The following is a 12,523-nucleotide window of genomic DNA, read 5'->3' as shown; positions in this document are numbered from 1 at the left end:
AAAGAGATAAGCACCTGCACAGAACTCTATGCAGCTGCACTGGAAAGGCAGGGCGACCTGGCACAGTCCCTGGAGGAGGTGGGGGCTGTAGGCGGAGGGGTGAGGATGCTGGCCCTAAGCATGTGCTGAGATGAGAACCGTTCCAACATGCATCCCCAACTGGGCCTGCAGATCGTGTGCCGGAACTGTTCGAGAAACAAGTACCCTCTGAAGTACCTCAAGGACCGGATGGCCAAGGTCTGCGACGGCTGCTACGGCGAGCTAAAGAAGAGGGGCGGGGACGTCCCAGGCCTGATGAGAGGTAACCTGGGACCACCCTCACCTTTCTTCCAGGTGGCCCATGTGGCTTCTCCCTGGCCTGTGGTTGGTGCCCGAAACCACTTTCCCGGGAGGTGCAGACAAAAGCAGCCCTTGAGGAAGAACTAGGGGTTTAAACTCACACCTGGGGCACCATTTCCCAAAATGCTGGTCCACAAAAAATTGAAAGATGCTCCCAGGAGAAGGGTTCTGTGGGCAGCTAGGTTTGGGAAACACTGGGTCAGTGCCCCTCAGTGAAGCGGAGAGCTCACATTTACTTTGCCATAGCAGCCTCTTTTCTTCTCGAGAGAGTTCTGTAGGCCTGTTTTCTGTGGGCCCTTTTTGGGGACAAGGATTGTGGGACAGGTCACAGAGTTGAGGGTCAGGGAAGGGCTGAGGGCTCGCTGACAAAGGCGCCTGCGGAAGCTGAGCTGGCTCTTGAGAGACTGTGCTCAGGGGACAGGCTTTGCCCAAGCAGGGCTGGGGGAGAGCAAGTGTGACCTGGGCCTAAAACCAAAGAGTTCTCTGGGGCACCGGGGCCATCCGAGCACAGCCCAGCCCCTGCCTCCTGGAGACCTGGAGAAGCCTTCCCTCCCTGCCCCCAGGGCCTTCATGTCAGCAGAAGGACGTTGCCCATTTTTCTGATCACACTTAGACCCCACGGTGAGGCTGGTTCCCACCTTGGGAAGGACCAGGAGCTCCGATTTACAGGAATTGGCGTGCCTGTCCACGTGGACACTTACCTCCCTTCCCCGTAACTTGTCTTCATTACAGAGAGGCCAGTGAGCATGAGCTTCCCTCTGTCCTCCCCCCGCTTCTCGAGCAGTTCCTTCTCGTCCGTCTTCCACAGCATCAACCCCTCGACCTTCAAGAAGCAGAAGAAAGTCCCTTCGGCCCTCACTGAGGTAAGGCAGGTGGGCTACCTGCGTGGACATCTTGGGATTTGGACGGTTCATGGTCCTCCTCTGTGAACAGTGTCAGACCCCTTCCCCTCCCTGACTGGGCTCTTTGGGACAACGAGGACCCCTAGTGGGAGATGTTCTGTTTACAAGGACAGACTCACCTAACAAGGGAAGGCCTGTCTCCTGGGCATGACTGAGAAGATGCCTGCTTGGTGGCAGAGGGCAGGACTAAAAGTGGTTGTAGATGGTGTTAGGAGACATCTTTCACATCCTTCTCTCTGACTTCTTGTCCAACTCTCTTTCTTCCTTTCTCTCTCTCCAGCCCCATAGCCTAGACCTAGTCCAAGAGTACTGCACAGACCACTGGGGCTTGTCCAACTAAAGCAGCTACAGCGCTAGCTTAGGTCTCCCTTAGCAGGCTGTACCATCCTCTCACCCTGGGGTCCCAAACAGGCTCAGGTGGTGAGCCCCCTGGAAGCTGCAACTCTTTGCGGGAAACCTCAGAATTGGCTAAACTCAATTCCATCCTGCAAATAGGACTAGACTTTATACGTCTAAATTCTAATCACAATCACAAACAAATGTATGCCCATGAATATACAAGCTGTTGAAAGAAGTGTGATCAGCTGTTTCCAATTTTTTTCATTAATATTCATTAGCAAGTAGTAGGTGGCAAGGATTTAAAAGTGTTAGGGGATGAAAAATTTAAATGGGTACAGTTCTATCCATTAACTTAATTCCCTTTGCATATTAAAAATCTTGGGATTAACACATACATGGTAAAAAATATTTTTTAAAAAAAGCATGAAAGAATATATGATGAAAGTAAGTTTCTCTCCCTCTCCGAACTCCTTCAGTCCTACCCATCCCAGGGGGTAACCACCATCAGATTTCTCATGGATCCTTCCAGAAACTTTAATGCATCTACATAACGAATATGTACAATTATAGATCCTCTTTTTTACCCAAAAGATAACATATTATACTGACTCTTCATTTAATTTCTCTTAGGTATTATTTCCCATTTGCTCAGCCATATAAATCTCACGTTTTACATCGTATGGTTATCCCATCACTTATTTAACTAGTTCCTTCCCATAAAACCAGGAAAGTTCATCCTGTCACTCCTCCCACCCGAGTGTTCCATGGGGGCAGAGTTTAAGAATCAATGCTCTTACCCTTCTAACATCAGGCTGCTCTGATCCTGTTGCCACATGGTTCTGACCTAGCCAGCCCCTTGCTAATTTTCGCCCAAAGTGACAACCTTTTTATTATCCAGCAAAGCCTGCACTCAGTGGGATCGGCAGTAGCCCCAGGAGATATGTGCCCTAGTCTCCTGCTGTGCTCTCCCCTTCCCCCACCTCACCAGCAAGACCCAATCCCCATGAGAAAGTCTACAGAAAGCTGCCTCCCAAGCATCTGTCAGAAAGGGAGGTTGCAGAATCGGTTTCCCCTGTCATGTTCTGTCCACGCTGCCTTTCTTCTCGGTGAGATGTTTCAGCACAGCAAGTGTGTGTGTGTGGGGGGGGGCGGGGGGCTGGAGCCCATATCTGGTATAGAAGTCCTGGACTGTGGTGGGCAGATTTCTTTCCTATGCTTCTTCAAACAGCCAGAACTGGTTGTGGCTTCCATTCCCTACATCAGCGGTCGCCAACCGGTGGTCCGTGGACCACTGGTGGTCCGTGAGGTCCAAAAGGTTGTCGACCGCTGCCCTACACTGAGGTTTGTTGACCTCTGGAGTATTTGCTGAGAGATTCAAGTTCTTACTCTCTTCAACTAAATAGGGATTTGACCTTTGGTGGATCGCTCCATTCCTCTGAGACTCAGTTTCCCCATCTGTAAAATGAGAAAGTCAAATGAAATTATTTCTTAACCTGGCCACATTGCTCTAACAGTAAGATTACTATTTATGGAGCACTTACTATGGGTCAGTCACTGTAGGTCATCGGTTTTATGTCATTTAATTTCAATATAACTAGTAAGGAAACTGAGACTTAGAGGAAGTAAGTGAATTGCACAGCATTACCTGTCAATAAACTGGCAGCACCTGGACTGGAGCCCTAGATTGGTATTACTCCAAGCCTGTGTTCTTAACCCCACATAAAGCCTGTCCGACAGGCGACTAAGAAGAAGGGGAGGAGCTAACACATCCCCTTAGGCAGGAGATGATAAAAACCTTTAGGTAAACAATACAAAGAGGATCCCTCCTTAAATGCAAGAAATCAATAAGCCGAAAACTGTAAGAATCAGTTTTAGAAGGAAGAAAACCTTTCCTTCAGGTATCAGTTTTGTAATGTGGGAGTTTGGGGCTTGGGGAGGACCAGGAGTCTAAAACACCACTAGAGGCCAGCACTCCTGAAGGCAGTTTTTAACTCTTGGATCTGCTCAGTAAAGCCTGTGTTTCAAACCAACGTACTATTTTGCTGCCTTTGAGGTGCTGGATGGATCCTGAGACCTCATCCATGTCTCAGACTTCAAAGCTGTATAAACAATGTGCTCACTGTTGTGCATGTCATTTTGGCTCTGTCTGAACTGTGCCCTCCACCACCTGGTGCCGACCACTGTGCTTCCCTTCTGACAGGTGGCTGCCTCCGGAGAGGGCTCCGCCATCAGTGGCTATCTCAGCCGGTGTAAGAAAGGCAAGAGGCACTGGAAGAAGCTCTGGTTTGTCATCAAAGGCAAAGTGCTCTACACCTACATGGCCAGTGAGGTAGTGGTGGTTCGCACTTCCTCTTCTCTCTCCTGTGAAGGCTCGAAGGTTAAGCTCGAGCCTGAGAATGTCCATGTGGGGTGTGCACCACACCCTGTCACCTCAGGGCAGTGTGGGGCCTGAATGCTGGTCCCAATTCCCATGTCAGACAAGTCTTTATTGAGCAATGCCATGTGCTGAGCATTGCTGTGGACACACGACTGCGTGTCCATCCCAGATCGAAGGAACTTGCCGTTTCTGTGTGGAGGGAGATAAGGCAGTACAGCATGCAGACCTGTGCACCGAAGTATTTGAATGTCACAGGCCCAGCATCCCGTACCACTCTCCAAGAGAAAGCGGCTTTCTCCTCTCTACTTTGTTTAGGACCAAATTCAACAGGTTGAAGGAAACTGCCACACTCTTTGTGCATTTCTTTTAACAGGGAACTGCATGGCCTCATAGTAACTTTTCTATTAAGTAAAACTTGTTTATATTTTTATAGAACATCTTACATTTACATTTTCTAAAATATCGGAGAGAGGGCCTTGGAAATCAAGCCTCCTTCCAGAGTAGATAGGTATAGGCTGTGTTTCTGCAGCAGGAGGCTGTCTGGTCCTGACCCACGCGGAACTGTAGGATAATGTGAAAGATTTCCATGTCCAGCCCCCACCATCTGGTGGCTCCCACAGGCTAAATAAATACGCTTTGAAAATGGGACTTCAATGCATTCTGCCCAGCTGCAGGGGGTGGGTGTCCCACCCCATGAGGATCTGCACAGAGCACAGGGCTGGCCCCTTCCCCTGACCATAGATGCAGATGCTGGTGAGTGAGCAAAAGCAATTTCCTTCTTCAGGACCTAAAGCTTCCCTCACAAAGGACCCGTAGCCTTGACGGCTGCAGTCGGCACTGTCCTCGGGTATTCCAGAGCCAAGCGGGGACACGGACCTGTAGAGGGGACCCCCTGGGCCTGAGTGACTTGGGTGCTGTGTGAGGTGGGCATTCCTCGAGGGGGTCTTTCACTCGCATGTCCACAGATGCGGCTTTCTATGCTGGGGAGAGTTTTGATCTTTCCAGGACAAACTGAAATGTGATGCACTATCCTCTGCAGCCCAGGGCAACATCTCCCTGAGCAGGCATTCCACAGGACACCACAGGGGTTCTCTGGAAACAGGGTTCGAGGGAACCCTGGGTAGGCAGTGAGTGGGACTTCCTCACAGTCATACTTCTGAGAATCTCTCATAGACAAGGCCATGTCATGGATCTCTTAAGACGTGGAGATTTCCCAAGCTGGGCAGACCATAGGTCATTCCTCATAGAACATCACATAGAAGTGTTGTTGCACAGCACACATGTTGGGAAGAAATGCTGGCTTAGATGAACAAAGGCTAGTGATAACTAAGTAACCACCAAAGAGAAGGTGAGTCCTATCTGAAAATGGAAAACCCAGTCTTTAGGTTCTGAGCAACAGTTGTCATGGAAGTAACATCATAAGTTGATTTTAAAAGATGAATTTAATTTAAATATGCTTCCAAAATAGATTCTTCCAGAGAGGAACTTGTGTAATTTCTCAATGAGCATATTCTAGTGTTAGGGCCAGCTTTAAATTCCATCAAAGAAAAAAAGGTTTGATAATGTGAATCACTGACTATACTACTGTGAACACGTCATATACCCTGAACTGACCAAAGTCAATGAAACTTGCTGTTCAGTGACAGTCCTGGGAGAAAGTGACTTTATAAATATAAAGGCATTTTTTTCTTTTTTCTAACATCTTATTATTTAGTTACTATATTTACTATTTATCAATATAAAAAATTTCAAACATAAAGAAATGGTGAAAGAATTTTCAGTGAACTGTCATATATCCATGAACTAGATTATGCAATCAACATTTTACTGTATTTCTTTGATCAGGTGTCTGTTTATTCATTCATCCCTCTTCCTTTTTATTTTTTTATGCTTTTCAAAATGTACTTCCCCCTATTTATGTTTTTTCCTTTTGAGGTACAATTTCCATATAATGAAGTACACAAATAGTATATTATTTTATAGGTTTTGATCATGCATCCATCTATAAACCCCACCTCATCCCTGTCCCAGAGGCAACACTGATTTTTTTCCACCATAGATTCGTTTTGCCTCCTTTAGCTCTTCATATAAATGGAATCACGTGGACTTCTCCCACTCAGTCCAGTGTTTTTGAGACCAATCATGTTGCATACAGCAATAGGTCATTCCTTTTTATGGCCGAAGTAATCTTCCATTTTGTGAATATACCAGTTTGTTTATCCATTCACCAGTTGAAGGGCATTTAGGTTCTTTCCAGTTTGGGAAAATTACCAATAAAGCCACTTTAAACTTTTACATACAGGTTTTTGTGTGAAAATAGGTTTTTATTTCACCTTGGATCAATACCTAGGCTTGGAATTCTTGGATCATAGAAACTTGGGTGTTTGTGGTTTATAAGAAACAACCAGACCCTTCTCCAAAGTGCTGTACCAGTTACACCCTCCTCGGCAATGCGTGTAAATGTGGGCGTTCTGATTGCTCCACATGTTGGTATTGTCAGTTTCTAGCTTTGGCCATTCTGGTGAAGGTATAGTATCTTATCTCACTGTGGCTTTAATTTATAGTCTCCTAACGACTGATATTTTTTATGTGCTTATTGGCCATTTGTCTGTTTCACTTTGAGAAGTGCCTGTTTAGATCTCTTGCCCATTTTCTAAAGTAGGTTGTCTTCTTGTTCTTGAGTTACCGTTCTTTATATATCTTGGATGCCAGTCTTTTGTTAGATAAATGTTTTATGAATATTCTGTCTGTGACTTGCCTGTTCATTTTCTGAATGAATGAATGAATCTTTTGGTGAACAGAAGTTTCTATCTTCAGTAAAATGTATATTTTCCCTTTATGACTATTGCTTTCTGTCCTAAGAAATCTTTGTCGATTGAAAGTAGCAGTTATTCCCCTGTATTTTCTTCTGAAAACATTACTGTTTTAGCTTTTACATTTAGGTCTATTTCAAATTAATTCTTGTGCATCGTGTGATGTAGAGGTTGATGTTCATTTCTTCCCGTATATTCAGTTGTTCTAACACCATTTGTTGAAAAGATTTTCCTTTCCCTATTGGTTTATTTGGATGTATTTGTCACATATTAAAGAACAGAATAAGTGTAGTTCTACTTCTGGGTTCTCTATTCTGTTTCACTGATATATTTACCAATCTTTATGCCAGTACCATGCTGTCTTAATTACTATAACTTTATAGTAAGCCTTGAAGTCAGGTTGTGTCAGTCTTCCAACTGTGTTCTTTTTAAAGAATGTTTTGGGTATTCTAGGTATTTTGTTTCCATATTAACTTTTCAATTTCTATTTTAAAAAGCCTGCTGAGATTATGAGAGAGATTGAATCTATAGATCAATTTGGGGAGAATTGGCTTCTTAACAATATTGGTATCTTACAATTCATGAACATGGTATTAATTCTTACTTATCTAGTTCTTTAACTTCTCTTTTAATGTTTTTAGTATGTAGGTCTTAGACTTGTGTTCTTGCATTTCTGTTAACTTTATACCTAATATTTTATTTTTGGGGTGCAACTTTGAATGTAATTTATTCTTTTCTAGTTGTAAATAAGTTTTTTTAATGATTATTCTTACTAAACTCATTATTAGTTATAGTTGTTTTGTAATCAGTCGTGTCTTTGTAAGCGCAGATAGTTTTACTTCTTCTTTTCTGATCTTTATCTTTTAGTTTTTTTCCTGCCTTAATACAGTGGCTAGGACCTACACAACAGTGTTGAATTTCATTGATAAGAGTAAACACCCTCTTGCCTTGTTCCCAGTCTTAGGGGAAAAATATACGGTATGTCACTACTAAATACGATGTTAGCTGTAGGTATTTTATAGATGCACTTTGTCAGATTAAGGAAGTTCCCTTCTACTGCTAGCTTGCTGAAGTGTGTGTGTGTGTGTGTGTGTGTGTGTGTGTGTGTGTGTTTTGTTTTTATCATGAATGGGTGTTGAATTTTGTCAAATGCTTTTTCTGATCTAGCAATCTTTGAAAATTGATTTCCCTTTATACATAAAATCTTCTCCCCTCCCTTCTCCTCCCATAACCATTCTAATGTGTTTAATTATATCTCATTTATATGTGGTTTAATAAAATTGTATTATGAACATGTATTTTTTTCTAGTACATAAATGTGTGTATATAAAAGTATCTTTATATATTAAAGCTCTTTTTTTCCACCAAGCACTATGATTTTAAGATCCATCTAAGTTCTCTGGGTACATCTCATTGCATGGTTAGCACCTTTATAGCTTATAGACACCCTGGGTGCTCCATCCTGAAGCCCTGTGAATGAAGGCATGGACAGTGAGTACAGAATGTTATCAGAAGTAACTCGAGAAAACTAGCTGAATCACTAATTGAATCAGCGGAGAGGGGGCTAGAGGGTGATCATGAGTCCAGATTCTGGCTCTGCCCTTTATATGCTGTGTGATCTTTGGAAGTTATTTACCATCTCTGAGACTCAATTTCTTCTTAGAATGGAGGTGACATTTTCTGTGATTGCTGTGAAGATTAAAACAAGATAATGTGAAGGTGAAAATGCCTGGGTCCTAATAGGCTGTCACAAAATGATGTTTCTTTTCCTCCTTATGTCTGATCTTGGCAAGAAGTGGGGGTGAAAAGTATGTGTGCAGTTATTTCACTGTGTCCAAGGCATGTCCCAACAGAAAGACTCATCATGCACCTCAGATTGGAGGTATCAGTGAGCGCTGAGCTGTTAACTATGTGTAGTGCCATATTTAATACCAGTTTTTCCTCTGCCCTCTGCAGGACACAGTGGCCATGGAGAGTATGCCCCTGCTAGGGTTCACCATTGCCCCAGAAAAGGAGGAGGGCAGCAGCGAAGTAGGGCCTGTTTTTCACCTTTACCACAAGAAAACCTTATTTTATAGCTTCAAAGCAGAGGATACCAATTCAGCTCAGAGGTAATCAAAATAACTAATTATGTATTTCCTTGCCTCTCATTCAGAAGAAAACAAGTTGTTACCTAGGATTTTGGTTTCTGTTCTCCTCCAGCCATCATATCCCATCAAGTCCCTTTGGGCCACAGCAGAGCAGTGGAACTGCCTATTCTTAGTTGTGCAATTTTATTTTATTTTTTTATAATCCTCACCTGAGGATATTTTTTCCGTTGATTTTTCAGAGAGTGGAAAAAATATTCCATTGATTTTCAGAGTGGAAGGGAGGGAGGGAGGGACTAAGTGTGAGAAAGAGAAAGAGAGAAACATCAATGTGAGAGGGACACATAGATTGGTTGCCTCCCACACATGTCCAATCGGGGTGGGGCCAGGGAATCAAACCTTCGGGCCACAAGCCGACACTCTAACCACTGAGTAACAACGGCCAGGGCAGTTGTGCAATTTTTAAAGATTATTATGATTTGTTCGTACAGGCATGCATTGATTCAGCAAACCTTTGTACTGTGTTCCAGGCCTTTTGCTAAATGCTGGGGAAACAAATAAATATGAATATGACATGGTCCCTAAGCTTAGGCTAATACTAATAGAGTCTAGTCACTTACAGAGTCACAGGCACAGTCACGACACCAAGTGTCTCCTCTCTTTTGTTTTACAGGTGGATCGAGGCCATGGAAGATGCAAGTGTGTTATAGCAGTTATCAAGCATGTGGACTCAGAATAAACTCTTAGGTTGATGTGTGGACCCATCCAGAAGCCAATTCGTGTTGCTACTCATCTGCACACATGTTGGATTCAGCATGAGGGCCTGACCTTTTCTGCTGGAACCCCTTCACTCACACCTTCACAAGTGGAGCCCTTAAGGGATATTTATGGACAGTTCCTTATCTGTCTCCCCATTCCCCACCCTGTCCCACCCCAGCATAAACGATTTCCTTATCCAGTAGTGAGTAAAAATTCAGTAACTTGAAGACATGGAAACCAATAGAAAAGTACATTTTAGAAATGCAGGCTTTTTAGTAGAAACAAGCTTATTCAATTTTTATTCCTAGTAAACATTGTCACCTTTCACATTGTTGATTTCGGTGCCTCAGGTGAAACAAGAAACAACCAGTAAATAACAACTACTCTCATCAAAAGCACTTTATTGTTTTACTGAGTTACAACCTCCAGTTTTATGTTTCCAAGTGATTTACTTAAGTAAATAGCAGATGGAGTTCTGTGGACTAATTCGCCACCAGGACGCAACAAGGGTGTACGGAAGATTGACTTGTGCAAACCTGGCTGTGGCGACACGCGGAGGGAAGGGTCCTCCGCGGACGGCGCACGTCACTGGATAGGAAGGCGAGGATCTCCTCCTCCATTTGATCCTGTGACCTGTATACTGACACAATGACTTAGCAAAGGATGGACTCCCTCTTTCCCACAGCATCCTCATCACTACACCAGTGCTGGAAGCTCAGCTGCTGGCAGGTCCGGCCCTTGCCCCGGAGGTCACTGCAAACCCTCCAGAGACAGGGTCTGCTTTAATTTATTGTGTGCCTTCCTGAATCTTACCCCACACGAGCTGACAGTGTTATGTTTATGAAAACCTGTTCTTATTTCGACATGGTAATCCTTTCTGTATTACTGAAACCTTGAGAGAGAGAAAATAAGACATGAGCAGCAGGTGAATTTGTGGTCTAGGCCAATGGCTCTGGGCACAGTGAGGGAGCACAGAAGTAGTGGCTTGAAGATACTCTCTAGGTGCCTGGGGCTCAGTCACCTCCCGCTGATGACTGCTGCTCATTATACTGGAAGTATTTTTACATAAAGCAAATTGAGGGGTGGGGAAACAGGTGGAATTCCTTGTTATTCTTATCAAAATAAAAAATGCATATCATTTTCTGATGTCCTATCCCCATCCTCCTGCTGCCCATCCCCTAAAAAAAGGCATTTGCTGACAAACTTTTTGTAAAAAGCACCATCTCAAGGAGTTATTAACAGTAAATATTTTCAGGGGAATTTTTTTTCTAGTTGACAATTCTTTTTAAATGTTTGCATTAAATATTTAAAGATTGTAACTGATTAGACAGGTCTTTTATTAAATTTTGAGGACTTAATTCCAGTGCAATCATTTTCATCTTTAGACATTTGAATGGGCCTTTTAGACCCTCTGAGTTTTTTAAAAAAACACAGCAGGACTTCAGCACCAGGCAGTGGAGGTTTCACCAACCTGCTGTGTACCACCACCCATTGTCAGCTTCTGAGCTCCAGGTAGAATTATGTGTCTGGAAGTCATTTGAAGGCTTTTTTTTTTTTTTTAACCATATAATATCCTATTTCTGATACTCTGTAAAGCAGAGGTAATAAGGCTTTTATTTCTCATTGAATAGTTACCTTAATAAAAACACTGGGGCAATAGATCAAATACACTCAATGGGCTTTGCAGAAGGAAGTGGCAGGGGCCACCAAGCTCCTCCCTAGCTCATGTGTGATTGGACAAGGACACGCCTGTTTTTACCTGTCCTTCCCATGGTTCTTTGTATACTCATTTAGGCCAATTTCTCCTAGCCAACTTTACTCCTTCTTCCTTCCCTGACCTTCTTCCTCTAGCCCATTTTACAAGTCTTGGGACCTGCCCAAATGAAGCCGCACAGGTGGTCTGAGGGTGCTCCTTCCCACTGGGCCTGGGAGGCTGGAGCAATGGACAGCTTTAACACCACGGGAAGTAATGTCGCCTGAGGCCCCCCACGGTATCTGCTTTGCCCCCTGCTCCCTGGGCACAAAGCAGCAAAGGCTGCTGGGCACCTCCAGCAAAGCCTGTTACTTGAGAGGAAGTAGTATTCTGCCAAGCTGTGGCTCAGAAATGAGAACTCAGCCCTGAGCAAGTAACCCACTACAGAAGCTCTCCGCTTCGGTGTCTATTGGTCACATAGAGACCACTCCAGCTTCCCAGAGAGTTCAGGGGACCAAGTGTAAACTGAATGTTTGTGAAAGTGGACTGAAGACCATACCCGTGGTATGTTATTGTTATACAAAGTGAAAACGTGGTGGTGGGATCTGCTCTGTGACAATACAGTACAAAATGAAGACAATGTGCAAAAGAGACCCTCCTTCTTATCCATGAAAATGGCAAGAGCCCTGGCTGGGTGGCTCAGTTGGTTAGAGCCGTGGTCGGCAAACCACGGCTCGTGAGCCACATGTGGCTCTTTGGCCCTTCAGTGTGGCTCTTCCACAAAATACCACATGCGGGCGCGCACCACATACAGTGCGATTGAAACTTTGTGGCCCATGCGCAGAAGTCGGTATTTTGTGGAAGAGCCACACTCAAGGGGCCAAAGAGCCGCATGTGGCTCATGAGCCGCAGTTTGCCGACCACTGGGTTAGGGCATCATCCTGTACACTACCAGTAAAAGGTTGCTGGTTTGATTCTGTCAGGGCACACACCTATGCAGTCAGGTACAATCCTGGGGCACATATGCCAGGCAACCAATTGATGTTTCTCTCTCACATCAATGTGTTTATTTCTCTCCCCGCTTTCCCCTTCCTCCCTCTCTCAAAAAAATCAGTAAGAACATATCCGTGGGTGAGGATTAAAAAAGAAGAAAATGGTAAGAAAGAGAAACCAGGCCTGGGGAAGGCCTGGTGTGCGTAGCATGAACTCCTGTC

The 12,523-nt window shown here is 44.2% G+C and overlaps 1 protein-coding gene across 4 annotated transcripts in view; it reads left to right on the top strand.

Moving 5' to 3' along the window:
- Positions 1–10,754, top strand: part of FGD5 (FYVE, RhoGEF and PH domain containing 5) — a 115,943-nt gene extending 105,189 nt beyond the window's left edge. For 3 of the 4 annotated variants that reach the window (XM_036332291.1, XM_036332293.1, XM_036332292.1), the window contains 5 exons: positions 172–301; positions 1,072–1,202; positions 3,781–3,909; positions 8,727–8,881; positions 9,531–10,754. In XM_036332291.1, coding sequence (XP_036188184.1) covers positions 172–301; positions 1,072–1,202; positions 3,781–3,909; positions 8,727–8,881; positions 9,531–9,567 — 582 coding nt within the window. In that variant the 3' untranslated portion in view covers positions 9,568–10,754. The remainder of the gene's footprint in view (positions 1–171; positions 302–1,071; positions 1,203–3,780; positions 3,910–8,726; positions 8,882–9,530) is intronic. The other variant, XM_036332295.1, reaches the window with a different exon arrangement.
- Positions 10,755–12,523: the final 1,769 nt, after the last annotated feature.

Source organism: Myotis myotis, unplaced genomic scaffold (assembly GCF_014108235.1).
Source record: "Myotis myotis isolate mMyoMyo1 unplaced genomic scaffold, mMyoMyo1.p scaffold_m19_p_13, whole genome shotgun sequence".
NCBI lineage: Eukaryota > Metazoa > Chordata > Mammalia > Chiroptera > Vespertilionidae > Myotis > Myotis myotis.
The sequence above is the reverse complement of the archived record's forward strand: the minus strand, read 5'-3'. Positions and strand labels throughout refer to the sequence as shown.